This window comes from Bison bison, unplaced genomic scaffold, assembly GCF_000754665.1.
Source record: "Bison bison bison isolate TAMUID 2011002044 unplaced genomic scaffold, Bison_UMD1.0 scf7180017859304, whole genome shotgun sequence".
Lineage (NCBI taxonomy): Eukaryota > Metazoa > Chordata > Mammalia > Artiodactyla > Bovidae > Bison > Bison bison.
Window position 1 is genome coordinate 377,866 of NW_011489876.1, and position 13,579 is coordinate 391,444.

The 13,579-nt window shown below is 44.5% G+C and overlaps 1 protein-coding gene across 3 annotated transcripts in view; it reads right to left on the bottom strand.

Moving 5' to 3' along the window:
- Nucleotides 1-2,007: 2,007 nt before the first annotated feature.
- EFTUD1 (elongation factor Tu GTP binding domain containing 1) overlaps nt 2,008-13,579 on the bottom strand; it is a 118,340-nt gene continuing 106,768 nt past the window's right edge. For all 3 annotated transcript variants that reach the window (XM_010830867.1, XM_010830856.1, XM_010830876.1), the window contains exons 19-20: nt 8,793-8,977; nt 2,008-2,332 (exon numbers count right to left, since the gene is read on the bottom strand). In XM_010830867.1, coding sequence (XP_010829169.1) covers nt 2,144-2,332; nt 8,793-8,977 — 374 coding nt within the window. In that variant the 3' untranslated portion in view covers nt 2,008-2,143. The remainder of the gene's footprint in view (nt 2,333-8,792; nt 8,978-13,579) is intronic.

The window sequence follows — 13,579 nt, forward strand, 5'->3', positions numbered from 1 at the left end:
TATCAGTATCTGTTCAGCTTGGACAGACAGTGAAATATCTAGCTACACTCTCCCCAAAGGCAGGGTCAATCAGACTTGACCAGATTTGCCAGGGCTCTAGTGTTAAGAGTGACCTAGTGTATTAAAACAAAACAAAACAAAAAACCCTAAACAAACAAAAAAACCATTAAAAGCATTTCGAGTCTGGTCTTATAATTTTATGCATTTTGAAAAAGAATCCTTCTTTTAAGTGGCTATAAAAGGTATTAGGGAAACATCAAAAATTATAAAATCTATTTTTGACTGGATTCATTTGTCCCTTATATGGGGATTTCCCTGAATGAGGCAACTGAGGAGATTTAGGGAAGACATTTATATAAAGGCAATAATCTCATCATAAAAGATAATACCCTTCAGTAAGGCTGAGGAAACAGCCAAGAGAATTACAGAAATTTACTTTTTTTTTTTTTAAAGAAAAAGTTCAGTTCAGTTCAGTCACTCAGTCATGTCTGACTCTTTGCAACCCCATGGACTGCAGCACGCCAGGACTCCCTGTCCATCACCAAATCCCAGAGTTTACTCAAACTCATGTCCATCGAGTCAGTAATAACATCCAACCATCTCATCCTCTGTTGTCCCCTCTCCTGCCTTCAATCCTTCCCAGCATCAGGGTCTTTTCCAATGAGTCAGTTCTTTCCATCAGGTGGCCAAAGGATTGGAGTTTCAGCTTCAGCATCAGCCTTTCCAATGAATATTCAGGACTGATTTCCTTTAGGATGGACTGGTTGGATCTCCTTGCAGTCCAAGGGACTCTCAAGAGTCTTCTCCAACACCACAGTTCAAAAGCATCAGTTCTTTGGTGCTCAGCTTTCTTTATAGTCCAACTCTCACATCCATACGTGACTACTGGAAAAACCATAGCTTTGACTAGATGAACCTTTGTTGGCAAAGTAATGTCTCTGGTTTTAATGCTGTCTAGGTTGGTCACAACTTTTCTTCCAAGGAACAAGTGTCTTTTAATTTTATGGCTGCAGTCACCATCTGTAGTGATTTTGGAGCTCCCCCAAAAGTTTGTCAGTTTCCATTGCTTCCCCATCTATTTGTCATGAAGTGATGGGACCAGATGCCATGATCTTAGTTCTCTGAATGTTGAGTTTTAAGCCAACTTTTTCACTCTCCTCTTTCACTTCCATCAAGAGGCTCTTTAGTTCTTCTTCACTTTCTGCCATAAGGGTGGTGTCATCTGCATATCTGAGGTGATTGATATTTCTCCTGGCAATCTTGATTCCAGCTTGTGCTTCATCCAGCCCAGCATTTCTCATGATGTACTCTGCATGTAAGTTAAATAAGCAGGGTGACAATATATAGCCTTGTCGTACTCCTTTCCTGATTTGGAACCAGTCTGTTAATTTAATTAACATTTATTTAAATATGAGTGATGCAATATATGAAGGAATGTGAAAACAGAAGGTTTAAAGGCCAATAATTGAACATTACATCAAAACATTGTTTGGATGGACAAATAAACCTTAAGATGAATCAGCTGTAAAAGTGACTTGGTTTAACTAATCTAAAGGTAGCTCGTCTTGCAAGTTTGTGATCTCTTCAAAGGATGTTAAATGCTGTTAACCAAAGATTACATATAAAAATGTTTAAGTGGAGGATGTAGTTGGAAGTGTGACGCTGACAACAGGCAGAGGTGGGCTGCTCAGTGTTGAGGATGCAGCCCCCACAGCAGGGTCTGCACACCCTGCCCTCAGCACTCAGCAGACTGCCCTCATCATAGCCTGAGTCTTACTGCTGGGGGCAGTTACACACAGGGTAGGGAGAAGGAGGGCAACCCACTCCAGGATTCTTGCCTGGAGAATACCACGCACAGAGGAGCCTGGTAAGCTACGGTCCATAGGGTCGCAAAGAGTCGGACATGACTGAAGCACACACAAAGGGAGAAGGGGCCACTGCAATGCTTATAACAACATCTTGCTTTGTAGCAGAATCAATTACAAAAAAATTCTGGAATGCTCTATGTAAAATATTATACGGATCAACTTTATTGAAAGTGAATGCACAGCGATGACGCAGCATAAAGAAAATTTCCCAGTATCAAAGCCTGGGTGACCTTTCCTCATTTATTACAAAGGGAAGGATCAGCCAGCAGGGGTGGTTACTTATTCTTGCTGAGGGTTCTCTGCTTTTCTGCGTGCTCCACAATCTTCTCTTCCACATAGAGACCCTTCCGCTTCCGCACTGCGTTCATGTACTTCCGGGCCTGGTTCTCGGAATCAGCCTTTTCCCCAAAGTGCAGGTACTCCTCCTCGGTGGTTGGTACCCAGAAGGGGTCGCTGGGGATGATCTTGTAAAGGAAGGTGACAAAATGTGCTAGATTAGACAACTATACTTTTATTCCCAATGCTAATTCATACAGTCTTAGCTTAAGAAACGAACGCTAAGCAATGAAGAGGTAAGCTTGCTAGAAATGGTAATAAACAACCATGAACAAATGGAGGCAGATTCAATGAAACCTGTAATATACACATTAGTCTTTACTCTTAGAGCCTTTTTATAGAACACTAAGGAAGTAAGAAAACTATTACTTTTGAACAATATAATAGGAAAGACTCTCCCCTACAGTACGATACCCCTGGGCAGAGGTGTTATTTCATTAATTTCGCCTTTGTCCTCAGCACAGATCAACACATGGGTCTGTTCTTGACTATTCTGAGTTTTTGCTCCAAAATTCAGTGCAGTATGAGGAGGTCAGTATTGCCAACATGCTGACCACATTCTACAAAATCGGCTTTACAAGTAAGGACAGTGAGATTCTGACTTTCATATGTCTTGTTCTTTTTTTCTTATTTTCCAACTGGGCAGAAAGAGGTAGTATGTCTCAAGTGGTCTCAAATCCCAATACTCTTCGGTTTAAGACACAGAAATGAAAGAAGAATTCATTTTATAATAATCACTCTTCAATACAACAGTAGGAAATTTCTATGGACTAGGAAGGGAGAGAAGAGAGCCCACAGTGATAAACGGAGGTACAAGCCCTATCCACTTCCCATAGGGAGCCAAGACAGGAAGGGTCATGAGGGCCAGACTCTTACTGCCCACTGAGGATAGACGGGCCCAAAGCCACATACCCCAGGCATGTGGGGACAGAACCCCCCCGTCTTCTTGGGAGGTGGAGTAACTGTCTGCCTGGGCCTGTGGCTAGAAGTGACTAGTAGGTCACGAGAGAAAAGCCATCACCTTCTGAAGATGAGGCTCGGCCCGTGCAGAGTCTGTGGTCCTGCACGTCTACACTGGGGAAGGCACTGACCTGAGCCGCGGCCCTCAGGAGGGCAGAGGAGGAGAGAAGCCCCACTGCAAGTGACCCTGCCAGTGTGACTCTCTGAGGACAAGAGGAAATCCAGCACCACGAAAGACAGGTGCCAGACTCAACAAAAGGAGAACGAACAGTGGGAGAGAGAGAGAACAGCTAATCTGAAGACAAAGTTCTAGAGAATTCTTGTAAAAATCCCCCAAGAAATAAAGGAGATGGGGGTGGGGAACAGCAGTTATAAAACAGTAGGCAGTTGTGAAAAAGAACTAGACCACACATCACAGTCTCGTAAGTGTGTAAAAGCACAGAACAGTGCCCTTAGGCTGAAGTACTAGACATGAGGACTAAGGTGTCCTCAAGGTATATGTCCACAGAGCATCAGCAACATCTCCAAGGGTGCCATTAGCAAAGGACTGGCAGGCGGCTGTTATTGTTCAGTCAGTCACTAAGTCGTGTCCAACTCTCTGTGACCCCATGGACTGCAGCACGCCAGGCTCCTCTGTCCTCCACTATCTCCCAGAGTTTGCTCAAATTTATGTCCATTTAGTTGATGATGCCATCCAGCCATCTCATCCTCCACTGCCCCCTTCTCCTCCTGCCTTCAATCTTTCTCCACATCAGGGTCTTTTCCAATGAGTGGCCTCTTCACATCAGGTGGCCAGAGTGCTGGAGCTTCAGCATTACCATCAGTCCTTCCAATGAATACTCAAGGTTGACTTTCTTTTAGGACCGGCAAGTTGCTGGGGTCCTGCCCACTCCAGGTCTCATCTGACAAGGCAGCAGAGCAGTGCGAGGGGTGATGCTGCTGATCTGGAAGTCCCCCACATGTGAGAGGGCGTGGAGTGGCCAAGAGGCTGGTAGCAGCCTGGGCGCAGGACAAAGGCAGCTGCAGGTGTGGACTTCCAGAGATCAGTGGCTGTTGGAAAGATTCCTGAGACTGTTTGGTGCCACCATACTGGCTCTAGCGCTAGATGGGACCGGACCAGGCAAGCCACTTGCTGGACAAGGCCACTGAGGCTCTAGAGGGCACCGTGCTGGAGCTGAGGTCCCCACCTTCTCCCCACAGAAGGCCCTCTCTTTCTCAGAGAGCGGAAGGGGAAGAAGGTCAGGAAATGGACCATGTACCTGGGTGGTCATCCACAAACACTATACTTGTAGAAGACTAGTTCTAAGCCAGTCATTAGTGTCTCCCTCTAACTAGTTGGATGATAAATGCATCGTGGAATATAAAGAAGCCACATGTTCTTAGCAGGTCTCAGTGGTAGCAGTGAATACATTTTTGTTGTTCAGTTGCTAAGTCGTGTCCAATTCTTTTCGACCCCATGTACTGTGGCACACCAGGCTCCCCTGTCCTTCACTATCTCCTGGAGTTTGCTCAAATTCATGTCCATTGAGTCGGTGATGCCATCCATCTCATCCTCTGCCACTCCCTTCTCTTCCTGCCCTCAATCTTTTCTAGCAGTAAGTGAGGGGCTGGTTGGGAGACAGCAGACTCAAGACTGGCCAGTTTAAGACCAGAGAGTCCTTTTTTCAAGAATGTAGGACCCAGGAGCTTCAGAAGGGTCCGTTTTCCGTCGGCACATATTTCTGAAGTTTGCTCAGTTTGCTTCCCGAGACTCGGGGGCCGCTGTCTGTGTTCATCTCCTGCTGCCCAGGGACTCGCCTGACACAGGCCCAGTTGCCTGCACTTCCTCTGTCCTGCACGGGCAGCTGCTGTCTTCACCTGCACCCCTCCTGTATCTAGGTTCTTGCCTTGACATGTCGAACAAACTGTCAGCAGAGGGGAGATGGAGTACTCTTTGTCAGGAAGAGGCTAGCCTGGTTCAGCCCCATCTGACTGCATTAGGGTCATGATGAATTTTCTTTGTGGGCGATGACAAGGTGACCCCAAAGACAGTACAGGTGATGCTCACAGAAAAGCATCCCCGAGGCAGGAGAGCAGAGCTTGCTATCAGTTTTGAAGAAAAGGTGCTTTCTTCTAACAGGATCACCCAGAATTCATGTGCCTGCGGGCAGGATATTTTTTGCACCTTCAGAATCTAAAGAGCACTTCATCTTCTAACTCACAGGAAGGAAGGCACCCAAGTGCTAGTTGTTGCCCTGAGCATTAAAAAACAACAACCAAAAAACTAGAAAAAAAAAAAAGCTTTGGGAGCTCTATTTCAATACTTTGCCCAATTCTCCCTATGATTATAGCTGGCAGGTGGGAAATACCATGTCCAAATTACATGTCTTCGGTGCTACTGCAATCACTTCTTCCTTACCCTGCACGGCCTTTAGCGCACCCCCGGGGGAATCTCAGTATTAAACAGTGAGACTCGAGGTTATGCTGACATACACGTAGAACAGCACTGACTGGTAATATTTCTTTCTGTGTCCCTTATTAGCTCCTTTTCTTCCTTTTTTTGCAGAAGGGTAAAACATAGAAAGAGAAATTATGAGACTGCTGACTTCAAAGGTTTCCTCGTGGAAAATGCCTGTAATTTTATTTTCTCTATTTTTCTGAAGCACTTTCTCTCAAAAGCTCTTGATTGTAAATTATATGGTGTGGTAGAATACAAATGAAAAACAGTGCCTTGGAGTGAGAAGCCAGATCTTGACAACTGTGTTATTTCTGAACCTAACTATGGCGGGGGGGGGGGGGGACTGAGACAGCCAGAAAACATCAGATCAGTGACATTTAAATGTAATGGATTTTCAAGACTTTCAAAGATTTGAAGCTTTGGGGAATGGGACCATGGCAGGTGGCAAGGGGATGACAGAGGGATGGTACAAAACTGCAGCTAACTTTTCTTGACTACACTTCCCCTACAGTTGTTTACTGAAGGATCGATTTGTAATGACAAGCTATAACTAAGCCCCAAACTAGTATTTTTTAAAAATTACTATTAAGTATATAAGATTAACTTTCAACCCCCCACCTCTTTTTTCACATTTTGAGAGAGAAAGAAGACTGAAGAAACCATCATGATTTTCGTACCGACAAAAACTGCGTATTTGGTCAAAATTTGCTGTTTTATATTAACTGTTCCTAAATACCTATTCTCCTCTTTTTCTTTGGTAATAGGTATTTTGGGTGGGCATACAGACGACCGAGGTTCTGGGAAGAGGGGTAGATAGTCACACCTTTTCTATAAAGCCCAAGACAGTAGGTAAAATAGACTGTGGGCCTCATGGTCTCAAGAGTCCTCTTGAAAGCAGCCATGTAAGATATGCAAATTAAGGGGTGTGGTTATACTTTATTTACCAAAACAAGTAATGGGTCAGTGCTGACTCCTGGTGCTAGTGGCAAAGAAACCACCTGCCAAGGCAGGAGACGCAAAAGATGTGGGTTCAATCCCTGTGTGGGGAAGATCCCCTGGAGGAGGAAATGGCAACCCACTCCAGTATTCTTGCCTGGAGAATCTCATGGACAGAGGAGCTTGGTGGGCAACAGTCCATGGTGTTGCGTACAGTCAGACTCAGTATGACCCAGGTAAGACCACACTGCCAGCCTCCTTGTCAGGTGGAGCCTTGCTTGACATGCTGGATGAGTTCTGGGCAGTGGGATGAAGGGGAGTGACTTGGGCAGCATCCTCTTTAAGGGCTGGAGTGCGCCCTCTGCCTGTTCCTGGATCTTACTGGCGGGAATGCAGGGGTGATGGGAGGAGGTGGAACGTCCCCTCCAGACCACCAGTGGACGCACGGTGCTGAGAGAGGCAGCCCTGGACTCAAGAGAGAACCTTCTGCTTTATCTGAGCCACTCTGCTTTGGGATTCTTTCCACAGAGCAGACTTATCAGTTTCATACACAATGTATTTGCCAGTTGGGAAAGGATGAGAAGTTTTATAGATTAAAAAAAAAAAAAGTGCATTATAGAATCACTTTCAAGGATAAGAATGACTATAAGGTGATGAAGTATTTTAAACAAACAATAGAATAAGCGAATTCCAATACAGAATTCGTTCAATGATGATGTCATTTCAAGAGCTCTGAATATGTGTCTTCCATCTGCATCTACAGAGAATCCCACTGATCACTCAACCTACACTCTGTTCTGACCAAACATCCTGTCACCCAGTTTTTTGCACCAGGGTTGATCTAGGTCTTCTTAATGAGATGTACTTGTCATCTCTTAAGACATTCAGAAGCACGAGCTCTAAGTTCTGAAGGCTGTTTTCAGCAGTGGTAGCACAAGTGAAGAAAGTGTTGCATTTCTCAAGGTCATTACTTTGAAGTGGAGTAAGTCTTCTGTTCTAAGTATCACTTTGCTGCACTGTCCTATAATCACACATCTGGTTGCTAGAACGTGTGTGAGACAATGCTGTTTTTCATTAGGAATGTCAGTAGTACATTTATCCTGCTCCAGTATGCTTGCCTGGAGAATCCCATGGACAGGAACCTCGTGGACTTCAGTCCATGGGGTTGCAAAGAGTCAGACTCGACTGACTAACACTTTCACTTCTTCATAGACATAGTTCTTCAGAAGCTGCCTTTATGAATCCATCCCTTCTATTTTTCACTGGTTTGTGCTCTTATGTAAAAGTTGAGTGCCAAAAACCAAAACCAAAAAGCTAGAAGTCCAGATAAGTGGGAAATTATTACCCATAAGCATGGGGATTAACAAATAACTTACATATTTTGTGCTACTGTTTTCTACATAATGAAGTCCAGCAATGGTATCTACTCAGACATAAGCCAATAGAGCCATAGAAACATCATTTAGTTTCGAGACAAAAATGCAAAAAAAATTTCATAGGAAATCACTGTTAAAATGTAGCTTGCACCAACAACCAAAAAAGGTAACCTAAATTGGAACAATATTAACTTTAGTTCTATCAAGCACAAAAAATGTAACTTTCTTTTTTTAAGGAGAAGCAGACACAACTAAGTGTTTTGGACTAGCAACAGATTTAGATGAAATACAGTAGGTCCTTGTTGGCTATCCATTTGAAATACAGCAGGGCATACATGTCCATCTCAAACTCCCTGACTACCCCTTCCCCTCTGGTAACCATAAGTCTGTTCTCCAAATGTATGTGTTTTGATGAGTCATTTTGTGCCACAACACCTGAAGCCCACAGGAGCCCTGAGTCTCCATAATGGGGACTGAGGAACGTGAAACACGGAATCATTCAAAGTTCTCTCTTGTAAGAAGCATAACTGTTTGCCTTTAAATGTTAGAAGTGCTTTTTCCCCAGAAGAAACATTAAAGTTCCATTTTCAAAATACCTGTGATTTTCTTACCTACAATATATCTTTGGAAGGGGAAAAAAGGATTAAATGTTCTTAAATTTTACATCAAATGAAAAAAAAAAATGAGTACGTGTGTGTGTGTATTACAAAGCACATATAATCTCAGGTCTTCCAGTCTGGATGAAAAAATGCCATCAGCTTTGACCACGCAGGACCAGGTAAGACCAACCGGCCTGGGAAGTGGTTGGCTCCTGGGGGCGCCCCCTGTGGGGAAGCACAGCCTGAGATGACAAGGAAGAACTCGGATTTGGCTTCTTACCTCCCAGTGGCTGAATACCAGCTGTGGGCTAGCCAGGCCACTGGTCCTCTTCCGGATCTCATCGGCAAAGCCGAAGCTCTCAGCCACGGGCAGCACGGCCTTGATGATGAACATGTCTGTCCCCTCTTTCATCTCCTCCTGCAGTACTCGTCCTTCTCTCTTTGACAGGACCGCGTAGACCCGACCTGCAAAGCCGCACATCTTTTAAATTCACTGACCGGTTACCTGTCTTGAGCTGCACCGAGATGCGACTGTTCCTACACCCTCTTAACACTCTACTAATGATTAACTTTGATCCCAGTAATTCTGGCTTACAAAGGCATGGGAAATATCCAAGCATTTATTTAAAAGGATAAGCGTGACAATCACAGAAAAATTAGAAACAAGTAACAAAAGGTGAAATCACCCCAAAGGGCATTACCCAAGACAATCCCCTCCACACAACATGGAAAGAGGGAGACCTTTAAAAGGACCCTGGGTACACTGTCACTAGCGGCTGTCTTTGAGTATGAATTCCAATGAGTTAGTATGACTGGGCTTTATAAATGTTAAATGTATTTTCACAATTACATCACATTATTAATGTGATGATGATAATTATAATGATGACAAGCTATTTGGGTCTAGTAAGCAAGCAACTGGCACAATGACATTTTTATACTAAAAATTAAAGCCATATATAAATGCTCGCTCATATTTAAGCTGATATTTCAGTGTTACAAGAATATGGGTTTTATTCCCTGAGAACTGTGTGTTTGGAATCTTTAACATCTGGTAAGAATTTTTGGCTTCTGGGCTTTGCAATGGCTCAGTGGTGAAGAACCCCCCTGCTATGGCAGGAGACCTGTGTTCAATCCCTGGGTCAGGAAGCTCCCCTGGAGGAGGAAATGGCAACCTACTCCAGTATTCTTGCCTCAAGAATCCCATGGACAGAGAAGCCTGGTGGGCTACAGTCCATGGGGTCACAGAGTCAGACATGACTGAGTACTACAGTCCATGTGGCGAGGACCTTGCTGGAGTGCGGGGATCCCTTCAGCTGCCACTCAGACAAAATGCTTCTAAGGACACAGTAGTCTACAAACGCGTTATCCTGGAGAATTGACACTGCAGTGAAGCAGAGTACCAGTCTCCTGGGACTACCACATGGAGTCCTGGACTCTGTCCTCCTCAACAACTGGGCAGGGAGCTGGTGTGGAGGTCGCCCACCCTGACTTACCATTTACTTTTTAGACTAGAAACTGAGGGTAGAGAGCAAAACTGTCTGAACTGGCAAACTTTTCTCTCTGACTCAGATTTCCCCCTGGTGGTGGTGATGAGGAAGGAGAAAGGAAAACCAATAGCAGGAAACCCATTGTGTCACAAGGCATAAAAAGACAAACAAAAGCTTAAAAACTCTGATGGGCCTTCCCATCTCCAGGCTTAGCAGAAAAACAAATTAAAAACGCCCACAGTGATGACAGGGACACCTGTCCTCTTTTCTAACCTGTGGAACGCCGCCCCCAGCCCCGGCACCGCCCTCCCCATGTGCCCAAAGGAGCTGACACTGGCTTCTTCACTATGTGCTCTGTCTTCAGCACCCGGACTCAACCAGCTGCCCTGAGCTCTATTAAAACTGCTTCTTTTCAAATTTCAGCCATTTTCATATTGCCCCAGGTGGCACAGTGGTAAAGAACCCCCTGCCATCACAGGAAGACATGTGTTTGACCCCTGGGTTGGGAAGATCCCCTGGAGAAGGAAATGGCAACCCACTCCAGTATTCTTTCCTGGGAAATCCACTGGAGAGAGGAGCCTGGCAGGCTGTAGTCCGTGAGGTTGCAGAGTTGGACATGACTGAGCAACTAACACATACACCTCTTCATCAACCTAAGTGTCTTTTCCTCAATCCTCACTCTGTGACTTCTCTGCAGTTTCTGCAACTACTGATCAACACTCTGACACATCTCAACAATCTTAGGGCTACTTTCCTCTGACCCCTGGCCCTCTGACCATCGTTCTACTAATTCTTAAGGGTATGATTTCTTCCTAAGAGTATTCTTTGAGGCTCCAAGCTCTTCTCCAAACCAACTTTCCCTTCAGAGAGCCCCTTCATTTCTCATTGGTGTGGTTTAAATGATTAACTTTATGTCTGGGATGCCTGGGACTATTTCTTAGCCAGGCCTCTCACTTGACCTCTGATCCCACATTTACTGAGACACTGGTCCTCAGGGCATCTCCATGGTGGAGGGTGTGCTAAGTCACTCCGGTCCTGTCCCACAACCCCATGGGCCTTTAAGCCGCTTGAAGACAGCATCAGCCTTCTCTCCTCCAGGCTTTCTCTGACATGACCTTCCTCTTGCATCCTGACCACTCTCGTTTGAACTACTATTAATACAATTTATTTACATAGCTTTTAGAACACAGTATCTAGAAATGAAAGCAATATTTTAGATACAGTGTGAAAAGCTCTTGAAAAAAGCAGAACAATTAGTGTCTTTTTTTTTTTTTTCAATTAGTGTCTTTATTAGAGATTCCCCTCTGGGCTGTGCAAGATCTGCCTGAAATTCGTATGAGGGAAAAAAATTCATTGGAATTAGCCAGCGGGTGAACTAATCATCTTTATTTACTCTGCCACCTCATTCTAAGGGGAGTTTTAAGGTGGTTTATGGAAGTATAGCCCAAACAAGGGGGTAGGGCGGGAGAAAGAATGAGTGAACTGGGGCAAACGCAAGATGAAGAGGTGGGCCAGTGGGGATGAGCCGCCTGACTCCATCCCACTGCAGGTTAGAAGCCCCTCCCCTTCCTTCATGGGATCAATAATTGTGACTGAAACTGAATGTAATTGATCATGTAAATTTGGCCCATTCCATCTTAATTCTGCTAAAACTAAAAAAACTGGGACACAGTGATAGATCACTGAACAAAGGGAAACAGCCACACAAAAAAAGAAAAAAACCTTCCAGATACACTAGGTGCTCATGACTGGTGTGTCTAATGCTTGAGAGCACTCAGGGACCCCCTCTACAGCCGCTGCTCAGCTGGGACACAAAAGCAGCCGCATCAATGAAGATTCGTGAGCCTGTGGCCCCTGACTGGGCATATTCTGATGCCTTCTTGACTGGGCATCTGCTCCATCACCCCGAGTCGTTGGTTCACTCACTCCAAGGAAACTCACTGTGCACCCAACTGTATGCAAGGCAGCAGGGGAGAGGCATCCTCCAGGATGGACAACAGCAACAGAAAGGTTAATGGCCTGGACTGGTTGTGATCAGGGCTCTGGTTTTAATGACTACACTATAAATGTCTCAGCCTGTACTCCAGGCCCTTTATGACCTGGCAGGAACCCAACACCCCAGCTCTTGAAACGGCCAGACCCTAGTGCACAGACCCTACGCTCTTAGCCAAGATAAACCGTGCACAGCCCACAGGACACGTTTGAGGTTTTTCCACTCTGAGCTCAGTTTCTCCAATTCAGAGCACACTCAGCCCAACTTTACAGTCAAATCCTTTCCATTGTTTAAAGCCCATTCAAAAACAACTTGCTCCATGAAGCAGTCTGTGAGATCCTAAGATAAAAATAATCTCTTCACCATTTGGGCCTCACCTGTTCTTTTGTGGCATTATAGATTCTTATGTATCAATACATATTTTCTTCTTCCAGGCTAAGCTGTAAGATTGGTCTGCAGATTCTACAATCTTTAGAGCTAAAGTTTGGCAATTAAAGTTGACTTTTTTTTTCTTTTCTTCTGAATTAGCAAAGGAGGCAGTGGTTCATAGCAATGTTTTCTCTAATAGGAAACAAATAGGAAACAATGTGAATTTCCAATGTGGGGATGATGAGAAGTAAACTACAGCATATCAGATTGACAGGATATTATGCAGAGGTTAAAATGCAAATTATGACTACTAAGTAGCCAAATGGAAGTGTGTTTATAAAGTAAATAACAAATGTAAAAGCAAAACACCTATCAGCCTCTAGCATAATATAAAAACAGCTATGCAAAATGTACTACTGTGGACAAAGATTGTACAAGAAAATGAAAAATGATGGGTTGATTTCCAAGAAGGAAGATTTTTCTTTCATCTTATGGTTTCTGTTACTCCTGGTGACACTTGTGGTTTAACTTCAACTAAACACACACACACACACAGAAATCGGTGGGCACTTCTTATTCCTACTACACTAACTTCTCTTCCTTTTGTCACAGAACATCTAGACTGCTAAATCAAGCCAGTGCGGTTGACAGGATGCAGATGGTCTTCAACCAAACATGAGATAAAGTGTGCTGTGGACACAATGGGGAGTGTGGGCTGGTGGCTATAAGATAGATGGATTCAGCCACAAGTCTACAGGAAATGGATGTTAACCCTCACTCCCACCCAGGATGGATGTCCTGACTTTAGAAGGATCAGTGCTCTGTTCACAGCTCTGTCCTTACTATGATAATCAGCTACTTAAAAACCCAGAAGGCATGGGATCAAATCCCAAGTTGACATAAAGTTGGCAAAGGTAAAACATATTTCGACAGGATTAGGATCACTATCTAAGAACCCAAATTAACAAGACACAGTGTGGGTAAACGCAAGGTTTTACTGTTGTGTTCAGTCAACCAGTGGCCAGGATTAGAAATATAGGGCTGCACTTGCTATTGTTGGTGGTTAGTCGTTCAGTTGTGTCCAGCTCTTTATGACCCCACGGACTGAAGCCCACCAAGCTCCTCTTCCATGGGATTCTCCAGGGAAGAATACTGGAGTGGGTTGCCATTTCCGTTTCTAGGGTGTCTTTCCAGACCAGGGATTGAACCTGCATC